The following is a 21,318-nucleotide window of genomic DNA, read 5'->3' as shown; positions in this document are numbered from 1 at the left end:
GCTCAGCAGAATTTCATGCCCAGATGACAGTCTTCTGGCACAAATACCATTTAGCTCTGAGATATAAATACGGATGCTTTTTCCTAACTATATAACATAGGCCCAACACATGAAGACACCTTCTTCAATAGGGCTTCACTATCTTGTGGCTTTGACATTGTCAGTCAGTCAATGACGATGAGCAGCACTAAACATAATGTATAACATGCAATGTCATTTATTACGGTTGAAGAAGAAGAAGTGATATATATTAAGACAGAAATGTGCATTCATTTTTATTTAAGAAGAAACATATGTTTAGTTGTCTGTCTGGCACTGTCTGTATTAGGTTGCACTGGCAAGAAGAGGCAATTCTAGAACAGAATAGGCTAGAAGAGGGTAGAACAGAATAGAAAATTAAATTCTATTTTTTTCATGGGTAGGAGCAGGCAGACAAGCTAATAATAAAACTAAAGCCAGCATAAACACGTACAGCTACAGGCAATGTAAAATGAATTCCACAGCACTCTATTACATGGGAATTCCTGTGAAGGACTGTGTGTTTTCTGATAACAACGGTTCTCTCGGGTTCTCCCTCCACTCGCTCTGCCTGCCCTGCTTTGTCTTTTTTTCCGGGAAAATCTTCCAGAGAGAAACCCGACACTGCCAAAACATCTCCATGGAGACAAAACGTCTGAACTCTCCAAATATGGACATGGAAGTGCAACGCAATCGTGTGCAGCGTAAACACGTCGTGATGTAAAAATACTGCAACCGTACACTCTGTGCTGTGTGCTTATCTGAATATTGCCTTGACAGGGAGAATATTGGCAAGAGATTAACGATAATGAATCATTTACATGATCTCGTTGTTTAAAAATACATGTTATCCTTGATGAATTTATATAGTTCCAATATTACAATTAATTATGGAAAGAGTATTTGACATAGCTGTAGGCTTTCATAAGAAGTATCTTATATGACCTATTCTGACAGAAATATCATTATAGGCCTATACAGACCTGAACAACAGCCTATATATGAGAATGCAATGTATTCCATTAAAACAGTCAACAACTAAGATTTGTCAATGGTATATTTTTATTTGTCTGTGTTCTATTTTTTTTTATTTTTTGCATTTGACCAAGAGTTAGTCAAAACTTTGAATGTAAAAAAAAATAAGCTATGTCATAAAATACATGTTTAATAAAATACATGGCACTGTGTTTTCAGCGAAAACCTGAAAGAAATCTCACTTTACAGTAAAATAATGTCCACATTACTTAAACTGTAAATTCACCTGTTCAGACACAATCTGATGACGGCATCCACACAAACTACAGTCTAGTTTCACATATATATTTAAGGATGAAACACAAAAATGTAGCACCATTTTGAATGGTATGATTTTTCATGCATTTAATTTTGATACAATACCAACAATATACACATGTATCTCTCTCAAGAGCAGTGGTGTAAAGTACTTAAGTAAAAAATACTTTAAAGTACTACTTAAGTACTTTTTTGGAGGTATCTGTATTTTACTATTTATATTTCTGACTACTTTTAAACTTCACTATATTCCCCCCAAAAAAAAAAAAGTGAGTTTACTACATACATTTCCCCTGACACCTAAAAGTACTAGTTACATATTTAATGCAGGACCGGAAAATTGTCCAATTCACACACTTATGAAGATAACATCCCTGGTCATCTCAACTGCCTCTGATCTGGCTGACTCACTAAACACAAACGCTTGGTTTGTAAATGATGCCTGAGTGTTGGGAGTGTGCCCCTGGCTATCCATAAATTTAAATTTAAAAAATGGTGCAGTCTGGTTTGCTTAATATAAGTAATTATTTATACTTTTACTTTTGATACTGAAGTATATTTTTAGCAATTACATTTACTTTGAATACTTAAGTATATTTAAAAACCTAATACTTTTAGATTTTTACACAAGTAGTATTTTGCTGGTTTACTTTCACGTTTACTTGACTCTATTATGTTCTATGAAGGTATCTTTACTTTAACTTAAGTATGTCAATTGGGTACTTTTTCCACCACTACTCAAGAGAGTGAACAGCCCTCACAGGTGCACCAATATATCTGGAAGAAGTTAACACTGTTACAGTCACAGTAACCATTTCATTTGGTGCTAAAGGTTAAAAGGTTAACAAAACATCAGGAGATAGATAGATAGATAAATAGACCATAGCTTATTGATTCAATATCAACCTCATGGACCAGTTTCCCAGACACAGATCTAGTCCTAGTCCTGGACTAGGAGAGCACTTTCAATGGAGAATCATTATTGAATATGCTATTATTACTTTTTAATAAGACTAGGCTTATTCTGCGTGTGGGGAACTGGCCCTATTTCTCCAACCAGTTCATAACAGATTCACAAGGCCAACAGAGTGGGAGAATTGAGACGACCGTTAAGCAAATCAGATCTACCGCTAACAACTCCTTTGAGACCCTCGGAGCTCTCACAACACCCCTTCTCCTCAGCCACATGATCTATCTCGGAGTAATTGAACGAAAACACAGAGCGGTAATAACTGCTACATGTAGGACTGTCAGTGGAAGACATCATTGTGGCGGTGCAGAGGGGCTCCAGATCATTAGCCACAGACTTGTACAGGGTCTCCCAGTCTGAGAGGCAGAAGGGGCCCCCGAGGAGGTCGATGTCGGGAACGGACGGGGCGGTCTCAGGGGCCACAGCCATGTTGAGTTCCAGACTGGGGACCAGGTCCTGTAGGTCACCCTGGTCGAAGTCTAGATCCTCCATGGGTTCTTCCTCAGCAATGGAGCACAGTAGGATGTTGGAGTTACCCAAGATTGCCGAGGCTGCGATGGAGATGCTTGGGACGGGGACGGTGTCCATTTCTTGGAACAAGGGGCCCTTGGACACAGTCACTACTGTCGCATTGCCTTCTGGGAGTTGGAGTTTGTCTGCATTCTCCAAGATGGAGAGCAGCTGGGCAGAATCTGTGGCGTCTTGTAGAATGCCTTCAATGTCATCGTCAATCTCATTTTCGACATCGTCCTCAGCGACGGCTAGTTTGCAGGCTGGTTGGTGGGTGGATAGGATCTGTTCCAGTCTCTCTTTCTCTTTCAGGAGGTGGGCTATCTCTGTCTGCAAGGCCTCTTTGTCCCCCTCAAGCTGATCAGTTTCCTATATAAGGGGAGAACCACACATCAATCAATTAACACATTTATGAAATGACCATTTTAAAAAAAGATATCTGGTCTAGTACGAAGTATGGAGAGCCTCAATCACTTTGGGTAAAATCCATTCTGCTAAGCATCTCCATAAGGACATAACAGTAGTTTTTGTTTTCAGATGAAAACAAGGTGCACTTTGGGTGAAATCCATTCTGCTAAGCATCTCCATAAGGACATAACAGTAGTTTTTCCCCCAGATGAAACCAAGATGCACTTACGGCTTGCAGGGTGTCGGTGAGCTCCCTCCGTCTGTTACGACACTTGGCCGCTGCGACTTTATTCCTCTCTCTCCTGATATTTCTCCTCTCGTCCTCTTCTGATGAAGGCTAGATCAGTCTCAACAAATGAGAACCCTGTCAATGCATATCCTAACCTGCATGAGGAATCTTGCCATCTCATCACTTGGCTAATTCAACATTTGGCAAAGGGTAGCCCTAAAAAAAAAAAAAAAGAAGCCTACACATCCTTCAATGCAGTATCAGAAAATATGCCATTGTTAAAGAATGTAGACTCTCCTTGGCTAGGAGAATGTAATGTGTGGTGAGAGGCTCTACACCCAATCAATCACTGAGACGCGCTTAAAATGCTACAACATTGGCACAGTCTACCTGGTAGGTCACGTGCACACACGCACATCAGACATTCAAGATGATTTTTTTTAAAGATGTATCAAAATTCTCCTTGATATTTAACAAGGCTTGCCTGTTTTTTCCCTTTCTTGCTGCCTTCCACTCTGGAAGACAACTGGGTTGCGCCATGCGCTCTGCTAAGCTTTGCACGTCCACTGGAGGAGGAAGAGGAAGATGAAGAGGAGGAGGAGGAGGAGGAGGAGGAGGAGGAGACTGATGCTGATGTGATGACGGTGGTCTGTTGGAACATCCAGTGCAGATCCAGGGAGGTTGAGATTGCAGTCACCGTTGGAACAAAGGGAGACTGCCATGGAGAGTCTGTTTCTCCGCAGATATCCTGCAAAAATAATACAAGGAATGTTGAACTTATTGAATCAAATCAATTGAATCCAATGATGTGCAAGGTTGACCTTTCCAAAAAGGGGTGTGATGTGCATCAATGATTTGGTTATTGGCGTGAAATGTATAGCACTATTTATGGAGTATCTACAAAGATAAGTCTGTACTAATTTACAACATCTAGAATTATATTTTTATTAGCATTTTAAATGGTTTCTGACGTCACACATAATTAATCAATGACAGTCCATCTCATGATGCCAAAAATAGCTACACCAATCATCATCATCATCATCACCATCATCACCATCATGATCTATTGGCATGATGGCATCAGTCAAGTCTTAAATTATAATTTGGTCAACATGGACCTTCTATACCACGCTAGGAATGTCAGGAATTTGAAGGTAATCAGTCAACAGTCTGACGGTGCCATGTAGGCTTGGACTGTACGGTACCTACCTACCTACCAAATAAAGACATTTTCAACATGCCATAAACATCTGAATATGTAATAGGTAATGGTGCTGACAATGCTACATTTCACAGGAGCGGTTCGTGATCTAGTTGGCTAGAATCACCGTGTCTTATTAGTTAGGCCTAATATGCAATTATTATTATTTTTTGTTAATTAATAAATGATTGATTTAGCCACAAACTCAATGCAACACAAACATAATGAATATTTTCAAAAATGCCAACGACAATTACATTCAAATGTTTTCCTTTTGTTTCTAATAAGATCCTAAAAAAAAATACCTGCGACATGTTGCTGTCCATTGACGATTTGTTCCTGTGTGAATCTGGAGATCGCTGGCTACACTGGGGGATATCTCCGGTAGGCGATGCTGCGCAGGTGCTGCTCGTACTGCTGCTGCTGCTGCTGATAGACGAGCTCGAGGAGTCATCGTAGTCTGGGCTCGAGTCCGGATACATGATGATGCCTTATCAACAAAATGTACTAACAATAAAACTTTCCAAAATAAATCACTATATCCCTATTAAATTATCGTATTCTATAATCTACTGTCCTGCTGTTGTCACCTCTGTGCATTACTTTTCACCGCTTTCAAGTGAATGGTAGTAGCTGCAGATAGTGGAGCGCGCCTCCTTTTATTGGGACCTTGAATTTTATTAATGAAATATGTGTGGAGAGACGGTACCATTCCACAAAGAGGGCAGGGTGTTATAGGCGAGAATAAACAGGCTTGTTTTAGCAACGGAGCTGCAATATTACCCACACACACTTTAAACTGAGATGATAACAGTCTCAATGTATTTCAGATTAATTGTACCGCTCAAATATGACCACATTGTTTGTATGTTGAGGCCCTCTTCAAGAAATTGATGCCTACATTGTAACCACCAACGTGTGAATGAACTACGTCACATCATAGGCTATATCCTGTGCAGCAGTTTGCATTATACACCTTATAACCTGTTCCCTTTGTAAAAACATTGTTTCATAATACACACATGGCCACGTTTTAGATAATGCACAGAACATATACTGTATGTACCACGCTATATATAGCCTATACTGAAATAGCTTTGAAAATCATTTGCCAATCTTGTATTTCCTATAGACTACAGCAGTGTTTCTCAAACCTCTCCTTAGGGACCCCTGCCATTCCAAACCTCTCCTCGGGGACCCCAGCCGTTCCAAACCTCTCCTTAGGGACCCCAGCCATTCCAAACCTCTCCCCAGGGACCCCAGCCGTTCCAAACCTCTCCTCGGGGACCCCAGCCATTCCAAACCTCTCCTCGGGGACCCCAGCCATTCCAAACCTCTCCTCAGGGACCCCAGCCGTTCCAAACCTCTCCTCAGGGACCCCAGCCGTTCCAAACCTCTCCTTAGGAACCCCCAGCCGTTCCAAACCTCTCCTTAAGAACCCCCAGCCGTTCCAAACCTCTCCTCAGGGACCCCAGCCGTTCCAAACCTCTCCTTAGGAACCCCCAGCCGTTCCAAACCTCTCCTCAGGGACCCCAGCCGTTCCAAACCTCTCCTCGGGGACCCCAGCCATTCCAAACCTCTCCCCAGGGACCCCAGCCGTTCCAAACCTCTTCTTAGGAACCCCCAGCCGTTCCAAACCTCTCCTCAGGGACCCCAGCCATTCCAAACCTCTCCTTAGGGACCCCAGCCCTTCCAAACCTCTCCTCAGGGACCCCCAGCCATTTCCTTGTTTGTGATCTATTCCAGAACTAGCACACCTGAGTCAACTAGTCAACTAATCATCAAGCCCTAGATTATATGAATCAGGTGAGATAGTTCAGGGATAAAACAAAACATCTGGGGTTCCCCGAAGAGTGGTTTGAGAACCACTGGCTACAGCACTGACCTACAATGTTGTCCAAAACACAGCAATCCTCTGTTGGCTTCCGTATCCACACAACCTAGTATTATAATATTTGATAACCTGTGTTCTTTGTTATAAACATTCAATAACATCAGTACAATTGTGGATGTATCTGAATAGAATAGCAGATGTTTTCTGCATCCACTCAGGTAACAAGGTGCAAATCTGTCGTTCTGCCCCTGAACAGGCAGTTAACCCACTGTTCCTAGGCCGTCATTGAAAATAAGAATTTGTTCTTAACTGACTTGTCTAGTTAAATAAAGGTAAAAAATAAAAATAAATAATTTTAAAAAATATGTTTTTTAAACAGAAAATTAGTCAAGTGTTATTCCTGTTATAACAGACATTGAAAAAGGTTTGGTTTGAGGTTTTGTACCTTTACAAACCTGCTACAGAGACACCTCTCTAGTTGTGAGATTTTAGCTGTGATAATTATTAATGCATGGCCCACAATTTGAACTATAGCTCCAGCAACAGACTGTACGCTGCAGACAGATAACCAATCAGAGAGGACACCATTAGGACCATATGTGGAGTTTCCGGTTCACACGTTGCGTCATATTTGAGTGAGGGGCTAAAATTCGACCATTCAAACACTGTAGCATAGCCTAGAGAAAAAAAGAAGAAATTATGCCTTGAAATGAACCCGTGTCCGTCATTCATTCTATAAATAGAGGCGTCATAACGTTGTATAACATATTCATATAATAATGATTAAATCGTATTCTTGCAATTTCGTGACAGCTGCCGTAGACTATTATTATCAAGGAGTTGGAGGCAGCGTGTCCTGGTCTACGTCCCAAATGGCACCCTAGGATAGTAGTGCAGCACTAGGGAATAGGGAGACATTTGGGACGTAGATTTTCATTTTCTTGCACATGAATGGTCTTTTTCTAAACAGGTACTTCAGTAAATATTACGGACAGCTATTTTTTATTTGATTTCGGATGACCTCACAATTCCCCTCAAGTAGTGGCCCGGGGCGATAGAACCATGGAACGATGGAACGTGAGAACAGAATAAAGAGACAGACAGACGGGGGCCTCCCTGTGAATGAGGGTCTGCCTAGCGCTTCCCGGCAACCACGCCCCCTCTATATTTACTGGTAGTTCATTAGGGTGGTCTGCACTCTCTTTCATTCTGTCACCAGATCGCTGGTCGGTTTAGGGACTGAGATATGAGCTTCAGACAATTATAGACCCCTGCCCTAAGTTCAGGACAAATACATGTTTTCACTGGGGTCACTCAAGCGTGAATGTGGGAAATGCTTTGGAACTTTGGAACGCTATATTTAGATCTAGAACTTATTAGGGATCAATAGATGACATCACTGGGATTTTGGGAAACCGAGTGACAGATCACAACGTTTAGCCGACCCGTTGATGGGAGAGAAGTCTGAATAGGCAACTTTTTGTGCACTGTTGAAAAGAAGCAACACTTCAAAGGACTTAGTTTTCCCGATGACTTTAAGTTGCATTTATGGGAAGGTTCATTCTGATAAAGACTCAATAACACTTGAATACTCACAACCAATGCATAAACGTTTCATTTTTCCATTATAGCCTATAACTCAAGCATTTGATCTCAAGCATAAGATCCCGTGGCCTAAAAGGAGCATGCTCTGATGTGTATAACAATTTCATAAAGCTGTCTGAGTGACTATAAAGTAGGCTCCGCTTGTGTAAAACCTTGACAACATACATTGTATTTAGGCCTATACAATGACTGGCAATACAGCCTAAATAAACTGTAATTGACTGTAAATTCAAAACATCTGAAATCCACTCAAAATAAACATTGCATTAACGCAAGCCCTGTAGTCCGATGTTGTGTAGGCCTATATTGAGTCTTGCCAACCACTCTGGCTACCTAAATAAACAGTTGTCAACTAACTATGCCTTCCTTTCCAGTTGCTCCGCTCTGAAAGACTGCTGTGCAAAGCCAGAGCGTCACTGATGCGAAGGGGTGGAGCGTTACCCTGACAACGCAGACTTGTTCAACAAAACACGAGCCGGTGAAACACCGCCAAGCACCAAGTTTATAGTCCCGCCGAGAGGACGCTTATAGTGCATATTTAAATGCGTGGGGGGGGGGGGGACCCTTTTGTAGACTACTGGTCTATTAGAGTGACGTTTTCCATCCACATCTAAACATGTTTATTAAAAGCAGAATAGAAGCAAAACAATAGTTTGTTTTGTACATTAGGCCTATGAATAATAGTTTGAGATGTTCTTTAGCTACATTCATGCCTATCCAGGATTTATAATCATACCCCCCCAAAAAAAGTCCATATTAAAAGGCTCAGCTGTCTACATTGGTACATTTATTTACTTCTGTGTGTTTTGAGCTGATGAGATACACATCGTCTCACCACATGCCGTCCTAATAGAAATTCTAGTAGTTCTGAAGAACAGGGATCCTGACAGTCACTACGAGGCTACTGCATATAAAGCACTCATAGGGAACACCTTCGTTATGACTATCTAAGACGACTGCACTCGACCACAACAATGGAAAAGTATTTCCTGACCGACTTGTTGCTTCACTTGCTGCCATGCCCTCGCATTACCTCACCTGGAACCGACAGGTACAAACATTGCCTCGGGCCAAAGTACATGTTGTTGGCCTCAGTTACAGCAGCTGCATGGTATTATTATTGATCTCTGTTTTGTGATTTGTGCAATAGTTCTAGAATGCCCGTATTTCTATAGACCTATTCTATATGCATTACACGTAATTGATCAGTTTTTCAGGTATTAGTAACACCTGTACATTGTTGAATCAGTTTACACTCGTGAAGAACTTTAGCATATTTTCAAGGACCTAACTGAAATTACATGTAATGTTAAATACTACATAGGCATCGGGACCCTCCTAAATTCTACCCAATGTCAAGTTGTTCAATATTTTCTTCAGTAAATAGGGAAGTTGCGTATATATATATATATATATATAAATAATTTAAACTTTCTTTAACTAGGCAAGCCAGTTAAGAACAAATTATTATTTACAATGATGAGGAACAGTGCGTTAACTGCCTTGTTCAGAGGCAGAACGACAGATTTTTACCTTGTCAGTGTAACGGATGTGAAACGGCTAGCTTAGTTAGCGGTGCGCGCTAAATAGCGTTTCAATCGGTGACGTCACTTGCTCTGAGACCTTGAAGTAGTAGTTCCCCTTGCTCTGCAAGGGCCGCAGCTTTTGTGGAGCGATGGGTAACGATGCTTCGAGGGTGACTGTTGTTGATGTGTGCAGAGGGTCCCTGGTTCGCGCGAGGGGACGGTCTAAAGTTATACTGTTACATTGGTGCCGTGACCCGGATCACTGGTTGCTGCGGAAAAGGAGGAGGTCAAAAGGGTGTAACGGATGGGAAACGGCTAGCTTAGTTAGCGGTGCGCACTAAATAGCGTTTCAATCGGTGACGTCACTTGCTCTGAGACCTTGAAGTAGTAGTTCCCCTTGCTCTGCAAGGGCCGCAGCTTTTGTGGAGTGATGGGTAACGATGCTTCGAGGGTGACTGTTGTTGATGTGTGCAGAGGGTCCCTGGTTCGCGCCCGGGTATGGACGAGGGGACAGTCTAAAGTTATACTGTTACATCAGTTTAGGGAATCAATCCAGCAACCTTTCGGTTACTGTCCCAAAGCTCTTACCACTAGGCTACCTGCCATATTTCCCTTATCATCAATTATTCTGGGGTCTAGATTAGGACTAGGGTGTGCACCACATTGGTATTTAAAATAGGCGTAGGGCCTGTAGGCTGTGAAACTAACCTGCATAGGAGAATTAACCTATATTCCACATCATTACCATGGGACAATATAGGTCCTCTGGTAAAATACAAATAACACAGCATTAAATCCTATATAAACTATTGCATTGTTGTTGAAAGTAACTATACATAATGTTAACCATAAATAGCTTTACTTTGTTATATTCTGCCATAGCTGACCATTTAGTATCCCATATTCCAGTTTTCACAACAGCCAGTTAGTTCTCTGTTGTCTTTCCTTAACGTCATGTTCCTGTCTAGGTTCAAAATATACAGGTTAATTAAAACAGGAGGATTATAATATCCCAGAACTCTTTGCAATTTAGCAACGGTGCTAGTAGTTATCAATGGAGCTGGTCCTATGAATTGGTTTCTTTTCGGACGCTTCTGTATGGAATTACTTCATCGTCTTCAACCTTCCCATCTTCAATAGTTCTGCGTTTCCCAGCAGGGCCCGCCCATTTAACAGGATGCACCATATAAGGTAAATTACGTTGACGGGATCTCCTTCTGGAACGTTCCATTTCTTGAGAAAGGGAACTTTGAAGTTCTAACTTTTTTTAAACATTTTTTTTGTTGCCAATAAACACACAATAAAAGCACTTTTAAGCACAAAATGAATTTATTCGATAGTTAAAAATGTGTTACAAGTCTCATCATTTGTGTTTAGTATTTTCATAAACCGTTGTTATGTTGTGCTCCTCACCCATTCAAGGAAGGTACGTCCCAATTCTACGTCACGATTATTTCCTCGCCAGACGGTCTGCAAGCCTATAAAAACCATGCGAACTGTCAAAGTCGGTAGTCAAACTTTCCGCAGCAGAAGAGAGATACTGTAACAAACGAAAGAGACATCAGCTAACCTGCCAAAAGGATCACTTGACTTTGACAGCTTTAGCCGAGGCTTACTTTCGTTTCACTTGATTTGGAATTTTATCGAGTTTCTTCGTGATCTCCTGAAACGATGATGTACTCCGCTTTCAACACCGACTGTGACTCGTCTTCTCGCTGTAGTACAGCTTCTCCATCCGGCGACAAGCTGGTTTACTTCAACTCTCCTGAGGGATCCTACTCCAGCATGGGCTCTCCCCAATCTCAGGTATATACATCAGTCAATGTGGCGTATTGCCTTTTTACAATTACATTAGATACCTGTTTTATAAGTGTAATAACCACGCAGTAATGATGGATTATAAACCATGCAATTCCAGCGATACCGTATGCAGCTAAACCTTTATCAAATCGTATCTTACACTTGAACATGTTATAACAATGCATGAATGTGCATAGTAGATGTTGACGCATATAAAGCTGGACGCTTCTAAAGTATCACTGTTATGCTCTGCAACAGAGCACTGGCTACACGCTCCTGTATTATAATATAACAAGCAGCGAGGAAACTCCAGAGAAGTTAAGCGTCATAGCCTACATCACTAGGGATATTTATAAACACTATGGCTTTTAATAGACCGACCAACCAACTGACTAAATTCATATGCATGAGTGAAATGATGCTGGTGCATTGCTTCAGCAGCAGTACCACCCACTCTCCTTAGTAGCTGACCCTCTGTCTATATACATTCTACTGTACTGACTGATTTACCCTCCTTCTGCAACAGGACTTCACAGACCTGAATTCCGTGTCCAGTGGTCCGTCCTTCATCCCTACTGTTACCGCCATCTCTGCCAGCCCAGACCTGCAGTGGTTGGTCCAGCCGCTATCCTCTGTGGCACCTTCTTACAGAGCCCATCCCTACAGTGCCAGCCCCCCAACCTACACTAGAGCCATGAGGAACAAGGGCCACAGCTCTGGGCGCAGAGGCAAAATGGAACAGGTAATTCTCCTAACTGATCTTAAAGCTGGTCTATGGGACTATAGTGTTGCAACAATGTATGTACACTGCTTTCGTTTTGAATGTGGAAAACCGTGCATGTAGCGTTTAATGACATTTGCATTAAATTGGAGAATTACAGGGACTTAATTTTCTTTCTTTTTTCTTCTATAGCTTTCGCCTGAGGAGGAGGAGAAGAAGCGAGTCCGTAGAGAGAGGAACAAGCAGGCAGCAGCTAAATGCCGCAACAGGAGGAAGGAACTCACCGACACTCTGCAGGGTGAAACCGACGAGCTGGAGGACGAGAAGTCCGCTCTCCAGAACGACATTGCCAACCTGCTCAAAGAGAAGGAGAAATTAGAGTTTATCCTGGCAGCCCACCAGCCCATCTGCAAGATCCCTTCTGATATGGACACGACTTTCCCCTCCATCTCTCCCTCCCATGGTGTCTCCATCCAGCTGTCCCCACCACAGCGCATGGTATCCAGCTCTGCCACTCCCCTCGCCTCCATCCAGTCCACCTCCACCCTCTCAACCTCTGCCTCCATGTTCTCCAGCAGTCCATTCCTGTCCAATGCCTCCGTCTCCGACGTCAAGATGGCCGACCTGGACACAGCCTGCCTGGAGTCCCTGTCTCTCCTCGTCAAGACGGAGATGGAGACGGCCCGGTCGGTGCCCGAGGTCGATCTGACCAGCTCCCTGTACACCCAGGACTGGGAGCCTCTCTACAGTACAGCCAATAATGACTTTGAGCCCCTGTGCACCCCCGTGGTCACCTGCACCCCATCCTGCACTACCTATAAGTCTTCATTTGTCTTTACCTACCCAGAGGCTGAGGCTTTCCCTACCTGTGGTGTAGCCCACCGGAGAGGCAGCACCAGCAATGACCAGTCCTCTGATTCCCTCAGCTCCCCTACCCTCCTAGCCCTGTGAGGAGAACTTCAAGTTGAGTTACCCAAATGGCTCTCTGTATAGTGCACTGCTTTGGGCTCTGGTCAAATGCAATGCACTTGGGGACCCCCCCCCCTCCCCCTCTTCCACACAACACGACTTCCTCTAGAGCACATTTGGCACTTCATGTACAATGTTAGATGTGCAGAATGATCGCAGGGCTATGGACTTGGACACACAACCAGGAAGCGACGCATTTGATTTGTTTACCAAGTTGTCTCGACTATAATCGGTTATTACTTGCCTCTTTCAACTGTAGCAAGTTAAAGCATGTTTAACTTATAACACGTAATAGTTTGGGTTTACAAACTGTATATTGATTTTATGGCTCTAGATAACAAAGTTGTTGACTTGTTCTTCAGCGCAATAGTTATCTTGACCCGTTTGTTTTCTGGTTGATGGAATGTGAACTTGTTTGTGGTGTATATATAAAAAAAGAACATGATGAGCTTCTCTAACTATGGTCTGAGTGGTCTATATCTTAGTATGAGAGTTTTCTGTGAAAACGTTAGTATTTAATTTATTACATGTATTTTTGTATTTATTTAAATGAACTACAAAGCAAACAACCTTTGTAAACCTAACAAATAAAAGAAAATGAAATATTTAAAAAGATCTCTTTGCTTCTTCCCCCTTTGTCTAAATAAACACAAATTTGCACTGAAATACTTTATAGTATATCGAATAACAGTGTTCTATAGGGGCATTTACACAATTGTCTAAAATTGGACCATTAAAAATATGATTATTATAAAGAAAGCCCTTTTTACATCAGCAGATGATAAGTGCTATACAGAAACTCAACCTAAAACCCCAAACGGCAAGCAATACAGCTGTAGAAGCGCCGTGGCTAGGAAGAAGAAACCTAGAGGAACCAGGCTCTGCGGGATTGGCCAGTCTACTCCTCTCCAGGATCTCCATGCGTTCTGTTTAATGTTCCATCGCTCTGTTGCCAAGGTCGACTCAACGTCAGAGCGCTCTGACGTCAGTGCGTGCTTATCCGTTTTTTTTTCTCACTGGGCAACGGAACGCTGCGCGGTGACCTCCACTTCCGTGCCCAAATATAGATGTTGCTGCCTCAACGGCTGATATTTCTGGAAGGTATTCGGCTTAAACCGCGTTGGCAATCAATTTGCTTTCCACTTTTTTTAACCCGTTTTACATGAGCAACTATGTCAATCAGAAGATTTATATATTCTCTTCTGCATCACAGGATGCTCTCTCGCGCTGTCGGGATGCATGCAACAGCATACAGCATTTGGAGCTAATTAGGGTTTAGCTAAATGTCTGACAATGCTCTAACTAGATGCAATCTTGTGTTTTTATTATGAAGGACTTGCTTATCATTATTCAATCCCTCGGGACTGCTCACGTAAATGAAGGCTACTGAAACAGCTGGAGAGTTCAGTCTGGGACATTTTCGATAAGATTGCAACAATATATAAGCTAAAGCTTTTGCATGAAACAATCCTGAAATAAAAATGGCAGGATTTTTGTCATCTCATTGCCAGCAACATTACCAGAGTATCTTGCTTTTTAGTCTGTGCACCTGCAGAATGTTGAGGTCTGTATCTGACACTCTAAAAGCGATTTATGTCATGTGTTGAATAGATGATCCACTTGTATTTCGTTGTGAAGAAAATTTCTCTATGGGAGGAAATATTCAATTAGATTATTTTGTCATCTTTACCCTCATACAGAAAAAGGTATTGTAAAATATATATGTCTAACTTTTGAACTAAAGAAGAAAGATGCTCAATAAAATGGTGAGGCATGAGGCTGCTGATACGGGCTACATTTGAAAGCAGAAACCTTTAGACTAGGTCTACTGTTCTGGGCAATAATGGACATAGTAAGGCCACAGACCACAGACAGCTATAACAGGGAACAGGAGTGGTGGTGTGGTGAGAAGACTCCCGTTTTTAAGAGCAAAGCGATGTTATATTAAATTATTCATATACCCCCACGATCGTACTCTACTCTGATGCTAAACTTGGCTTTTTAAGGTACAGACCACACAGTCTGGTCACACTGTAGAGAATGAGTACTGGTCACACAGTCTGGTCACACTGTAGAGAATGAGTACAGACCACACAGTCTGGTCACACTGTAGATAATGAGTATAGAGCACACAGTCTGGTCACACTGTAGAGAATGAGTACAGACCACACAGTCTGGTCACACTGTAGAGAATGAGTACAGACCACACAGTCTGGTCACACTGTAGAGAATGAGTACAGAGCACACAGTCTGGTCACACTGTAGAGAATGAGTACAGAGCACACAGTCTGGTCACACTGTAGAGAATGAGTTTTCATTCATAGGGGAAAATAGTAACATGTTGGGAAGACATCAGGAGGAGTTGTGGTGGTCTGGAAGTGAAGGGTTCCAAGCTCAGGGAGGTCTTTAATGGTCTTAACTGACAGGTGTGATCAGAATGTCTTTAGAGATCTGTACCATGATCACGACGAGGTTAATTATGCTATACTTGACCACTATGCCTCAGCCTACTTGACCACTATGCCTCAGCCTACTTGACCACTATGCCTCAGCCTACTTGACCACTATGCCTCAGCCTACTTGACCACTATGCCTCAGCCTACTTGACCACTATGCCTCAGCCTACTTGACCACTATGCCTCAGCCTAGTTATCTCACATCTCTGTCACTGCAGCATATCATATTCAATTTACAGTATCACTCACATGTTATGAGAGACAGGCCCAAGGTATGGATGACAAGTATCACTCATGTTATGAGAGACAGGCCCAAGGTATTGACCACTATGCCTCATGTTATGAGAGACAGGCCCAAGGTATGGATGTGACCACTATGCCTCAGCCCATGTCACTCAGCCTTTGTACAGTATCACTCACATGACAGGCCCAAGCCTATGGATGTGACCACAAGTATCACTCACATGTTATGAGAGACAGGCCCAAGGTATGGATGTGTACAAGTATCACTCACATGTTATAAGAGACAGGCCCAAGGTATGGATGTGTACAAGTATCACTCACATGTTATGAGAGACAGGCCCATGATATGCATGTGTACAAGTATCACTCACATGTTATGAGAGACAGGCCCATGATATGCATGTGTACAAGTATCACTCATGTTATAAGAGACAGGCCCAAGGTATGGATGTGTACAAGTATCACTCACATGTTATGAGAGACAGAAGGTATTGATGTGTACAAGTATCACTCACATGTTATGAGAGACAAGGTATGGATGTGTACAAGTATCACTCACATGTTATAAGAGACAGGCCCAAGGTATGGATGTGTACAAGTATCACTCACATGTTATAAGAGACAGGCCCAAGGTATGGATGTGTACAAGTATCACTCACATGTTATGAGAGACAGGCCCATGATATGCATGTGTACAAGTATCACTCACATGTTATAAGAGACAGGCCCAAGGTATGGATGTGTACAAGTATCACTCACATGTTATAAGAGACAGGCCCAAGGTATGGATGTGTACAAGTATCACTCACATGTTATAAGAGACAGGCCCAAGGTATGGATGTGTACAAGTATCACTCACATGTTATAAGAGACAGGCCCAAGGTATGGATGTGTACAAGTATCAGGCCCAAGGTATGGATGTGTACAAGTATCACTCATGTTATGAGAGACAGGCCCAAGGTATGGATGTGTACCAATGAGAGACAGGCCCAAGGTATGGATGTGTACAAGTATCACTCACATGTTATGAGAGACAGGCCCAAGGTATGGATGTGTACAAGTATCACTCACATGTTATGAGAGACAGGCCCAAGGTATGGATGTGTACAAGTATCACATGTTATATGCATATGGATGTGTACAAGTATCACTCACATGTTATAAGAGACAGGCCCAAGGTATGGATGTGTACAAGTATCACTCACATGTTATAAGAGACAGGCCCAAGGTATGGATGTGTACAAGTATCACTCACATGTTATAAGAGACAGGCCCAAGGTATGGATGTGTACAAGTATCACTCACATGTTATGAGAGACAGGCCCAAGGTATGGATGTGTACTATGGATGTGTACAAGTATCACTCACATGTTATTTATAAGACAGGCCCAAGAGACAGGCCCAAGATATGGATGTGTACAAGTATCACTCACATGTTATAAGAGACAGGCCCAAGATATGGATGTGTACAAGTATCACTCACATGTTATGAGAGACAGGCCCAAGATATGCATGTGTACAAGTATCACTCACGCGCTATAAGAGACAGGCCCAAGATATGGAATTTCACTGCTTATCTTTATACTCTCATCCTCCCCCTTCCCACCCCAATACCAGTGAAAATACAAGTTAAATAAATAAATAAAAACCAGTCATTTATCAAACCCATTCACTCATTTCCTATGTCCTCATATTTCCTTTGTATCGACTAAATGGAGGCAGTTTAATCCATGACTGTACTCGGGAAAGGCTTCGTGCGTGATCTAGTGAATTAGAAGAGGGCGGGTCGTGGTAAGGAAGTCAGCAATCACACACCGAAAGACACAATGAACTTCCGCTCTCGCTCTGACTGACTGGTCTATCATAGACACACCCTTTTTTCTGCAATCATTTTGAAAGTGTCACAGCTGTTACACATGTGGTTCTTTATTACGTCTCCTGATCTTTATCTCCGTTAATGTGGATTCTTCCTAGAATGTGTTTCAGAACCCCCAGAGGAGTTAAAACTACACCAATATTGATGTTTTGTTTTTTTATCCTGTTGCTGTAATCAAAAATCTTTGTTCAAATCTCTTGCTGGAACTCATGTTCACAATCACAAGCATCTTGTTTTGACGTATGTGAGAGAGAGAGAGAGAGAGAGAGAGAGAGTGAGAGAGAGTAAGAGAGAGAGAGAGAGAAACTAGTCCTACTGACGCTATCCTCTTCATGTCGTAAGCATTCAGCGCCCACACACACACACAACACCTTTAAGATCTAACAAAATACCTGCCCCCCCCCGACAAAAGTAGATATCTCTTTAGAGCTTTTTAGAGCATTTTTCTCTCAGCAGCGAGTCATGCTCCAATGTTTTTCTCAGCTCAAACAGTGTGTTGGTAATAACTGTCACTATTAATATGCCTTGCCAGCTCCAGCGAGAAGGAGCGGAGGCAGGAATAGCAGGTGCTCGTCGCTTCTTTTAACATCAGCATCAACAGCAGTAAAATTAGAACTCTGTGACGCCAACCTGCGTCGATGCTGCAACCCAGGGGAGGAAGCAGGCAGCAGTGGATGTCTGAGAATAAAGAACAGAGGGAGGGAGGGAGAGAGAGAGAGAGAGAGAGAGGGAGGGAGGGAGGGAGAGAGAGAGAGAGAGAGAGAGAGAGAGGGATGTAGAGAGAGAGAGAAGGAGGGAGAGGGAGGGAGGGAGAGAGAGGGAGGGAGAGAGGGATGTAGAGAGAGAGAGAGAGGGATGTAGAGAGAGAGAGAGGGAGGGATGTAGAGAGAGAGGGATGTAGAGAGAGAGAGAGGGATGTAGAGAGAGGGATGTAGAGAGAGAGATGTAGAGAGAGGGAAAGAGGGAGAGAGAGAGAGAGCGATGTAGAGAGAGGGATGTAGAGAGAGAGATGTAGAGAGAGGGAGAGAGAGATGTAGAGAGAGAGATGTAGAGAGAGAGAGAGGGATGTAGAGAGAGGGATGTAGAGAGAGAGATGTAGAGAGATGTAGAGAGATGTAGAGAGAGAGAGAGGGATGTAGAGAGAGAGAGAGGGATGTAGAGAGAGATAGAGGGATGTAGAGAGAGGGATGTAGAGAGAGGGAGAGAGGGATGTAGAGAGAGGGAGAGAGGGATGTAGAGAGAGGGATGTAGAGAGAGAGAGAGGGATGTAGAGAGAGGGAGAGAGGGATGTAGAGAGAGGGAGAGAGGGATGTAGAGAGAGGGAGAGAGAGAGAGAGAGCGAGAGAGAGCGATGTAGAGAGAGAGAGGGATGTAGAGAGAGGGATGTAGAGAGAGAGAGAGGGATGTAGAGAGAGAGAGAGATGTAGAGAGAGGGAGAGAGATGTAGAGAGAGGGATGTAGAGAGAGAGATGTAGAGAGAGGGAGAGAGAGATGTAGAGAGAGGGATGTAGAGAGAGAGATGTAGAGAGGGATGTAGAGAGAGAGATGTAGAGAGAGGGAGAGAGAGATGTAGAGAGAGGGATGTCGAGAGAGAGAGAGAGGGATGTAGAGAGAGGGATGTAGAGAGAGAGAGAGGGATGTAGAGAGAGGGATGTAGAGAGAGGGAGAGAGGGAGAGAGAGAGAGCGATGTAGAGAGAGGGAAAGAGGGAGAGAGAGGGATGTAGAGAGAGGGAAAGAGGTAGATAGATATGTAGAGGGTGAGAGGTAGAGAGAGAGAGGAAGAGGTAGAGAGAGAGAGAGAAAGAAAGAGAGAGGGAGAGAGAGAGAGAGAGCGGAAGAGGTAGAGAGGGAGCAGAAGGATGGAGAGGGAGAGGTAGAGAGCGGAAGTATAGAGAGGGAGAGAGAGAGAGAGAGAGAGAGAGAGAGAGAGAATGAGCGGCTGGATGTAATTCTGAGTGCAGTGATGATGGAGAGGGGGAGAGCTGAGTTCGCCTCCCTGCCATCTCCATTTTCATTGGTAGACCCATCCTCATCCTTTGACACCTCTTAACTCCCTGGAGTCAGGAAATTGAATTCTTTAGAAATCAAAGAAGAAGAAAAAAATATGTACATCTCCTCTGTCTCTTTATTTCCTGACTCAATCACAAAATGACAGTTTGCTTATTATATCAAATAGACAGACACACTGAGAAAAATCTCCACAGGCCACCGTTGGTAATGTCTCATATGTAAATGTATAATGACACAAATGTGCATTACCTATTTCTCATACGCACTGTCAAGGGAGATGATGTCTGCATCATATTTAATACATGTGATGATATTTATATATAGGCTTAAATAAAATCAAACTTTTCCATGCTGTCACTAAACAATGACCACGCACGACCAGTCTGATATCTGGTGTTGAAATACATTCTAGGTAAATACAGTATCCACAGCACCTTGAAGTAATCTCCGTTAACGAACACATTTGCTTTAATTGGATCAGATGCACGATACCAATTATATGTTACGCAGTCGGGTCAATGAGAGATGACATCATGAGTGACATACACAGTATCAATGACTGGAGTCTATAATAGTTGTTTGTACAAGAGCTCCAGTAATAAAGGTCATTGACTCAGACAGGGAGGGCAATATATCTGGAGGGTGTGGAGACATGATATTGCGTCATCCCGCCATCTATTCATAGTGGAAGAGTACACTTCCACTCACATACACATACACTGAGTGTCCAAAACATTAGGAACAGCTTTCTAATGTTTTGAGTTGCATGCCCTCCTTTTGTCCTCAGAACAGACTCAATTCGTCGGGGCGTGGACTCTACAAGGTGTCGAAAAGCGTTCCACAGGGATTGCTGGCCCCATGTTGACTCCAATGCTTCCCACAGTAGTGTCCAGTTGGGTGGATGGCCTTTGGGTGGTGGACCATTCTTCATACACACGGGAAACTGTTGAGCGTGAAAAACCCAGCAGCATTGCAGTTCTTGACACACTCAAACTGGTGCTTCTGGCACCTACTACCATACCCTGTTAAAAGGCACTTAAATTTTTTGTTTTGCCCATTCACCCTCTGAATGGCACACAAACACAATCCTCAGTTGTCTCAAGGCTTAAAAATCCTTCTTAAACCCGTCTCCTCCCCTTCATCTACACCAGGGGTGTCAAAGTCAAATGGACGGAGGGCCAAATAAAAAAATCAGCTACAAGACGAGGGCCGGACTGTTCGAATGTTCATTGAAAATTTTTTAAATGACGCATATAGTCTAGTGAACCTAATTGAACCTACTGAAAACCTAACAAATATATTACAATATGATCAGATAAATAAAGCAATATTTTCTTATGGCTCTGTCAGTAATCGTGTTTCGTTTCATAATGTCGTCTCAGATTATACTCTTTCAGTACCGCCACACTTTCTCCACACAGAAGACACACAGGTTTTCCAGCTACCTTCGTGAACATATACTCCGACTCCCACCTTGTTTGAAACCCCCGGTTCTCAGTATCCACCTTCCGTTTTGCCATTTTTGATGGGTATCTGAAAGTTAATTTTACTGTGATGCTGACGACTGATGTGCCAATAAATATTGAAATGAAGCAGCCTACTGCTCGGTGCGTCACCTTTGCATTGTGGGAAATGTAGTATTGGT

General features: G+C 42.8%; 2 protein-coding genes across 2 annotated transcripts; one reads left to right on the top strand and one right to left on the bottom strand.

Annotated features, from left to right (window-relative positions):
- Positions 1-1,084: 1,084 nt before the first annotated feature.
- On the bottom strand, positions 1,085-5,212 carry LOC115118999 (protein c-Fos-like). Its single transcript, XM_065026037.1, has 4 exons — positions 4,938-5,212; positions 3,913-4,176; positions 3,429-3,536; positions 1,085-3,160 (listed from the first exon to the last, which is right to left on the bottom strand). Exons 1-4 carry the CDS (start codon positions 5,112-5,114, stop codon positions 2,384-2,386), a joined length of 1,326 nt encoding a protein of 441 aa, XP_064882109.1. The 5' UTR covers positions 5,115-5,212; the 3' UTR covers positions 1,085-2,383.
- A 5,882-nt stretch (positions 5,213-11,094) lies between these two features.
- fosab (v-fos FBJ murine osteosarcoma viral oncogene homolog Ab) lies at positions 11,095-13,702 on the top strand. The gene is made up of 3 exons (XM_029647731.2): positions 11,095-11,403; positions 11,924-12,139; positions 12,311-13,702. The coding sequence occupies exons 1-3, from the start codon at positions 11,269-11,271 to the stop codon at positions 13,067-13,069; spliced, it is 1,110 nt and encodes a 369-aa protein (XP_029503591.1). The 5' UTR covers positions 11,095-11,268; the 3' UTR covers positions 13,070-13,702.
- Positions 13,703-21,318: the final 7,616 nt, after the last annotated feature.

This window comes from Oncorhynchus nerka, linkage group LG13, assembly GCF_034236695.1.
Source record: "Oncorhynchus nerka isolate Pitt River linkage group LG13, Oner_Uvic_2.0, whole genome shotgun sequence".
In the NCBI taxonomy this organism is placed as follows: Eukaryota; Metazoa; Chordata; class Actinopteri; order Salmoniformes; family Salmonidae; genus Oncorhynchus; species Oncorhynchus nerka.
This window is presented reverse-complemented; position numbering and strand designations above follow the sequence as displayed.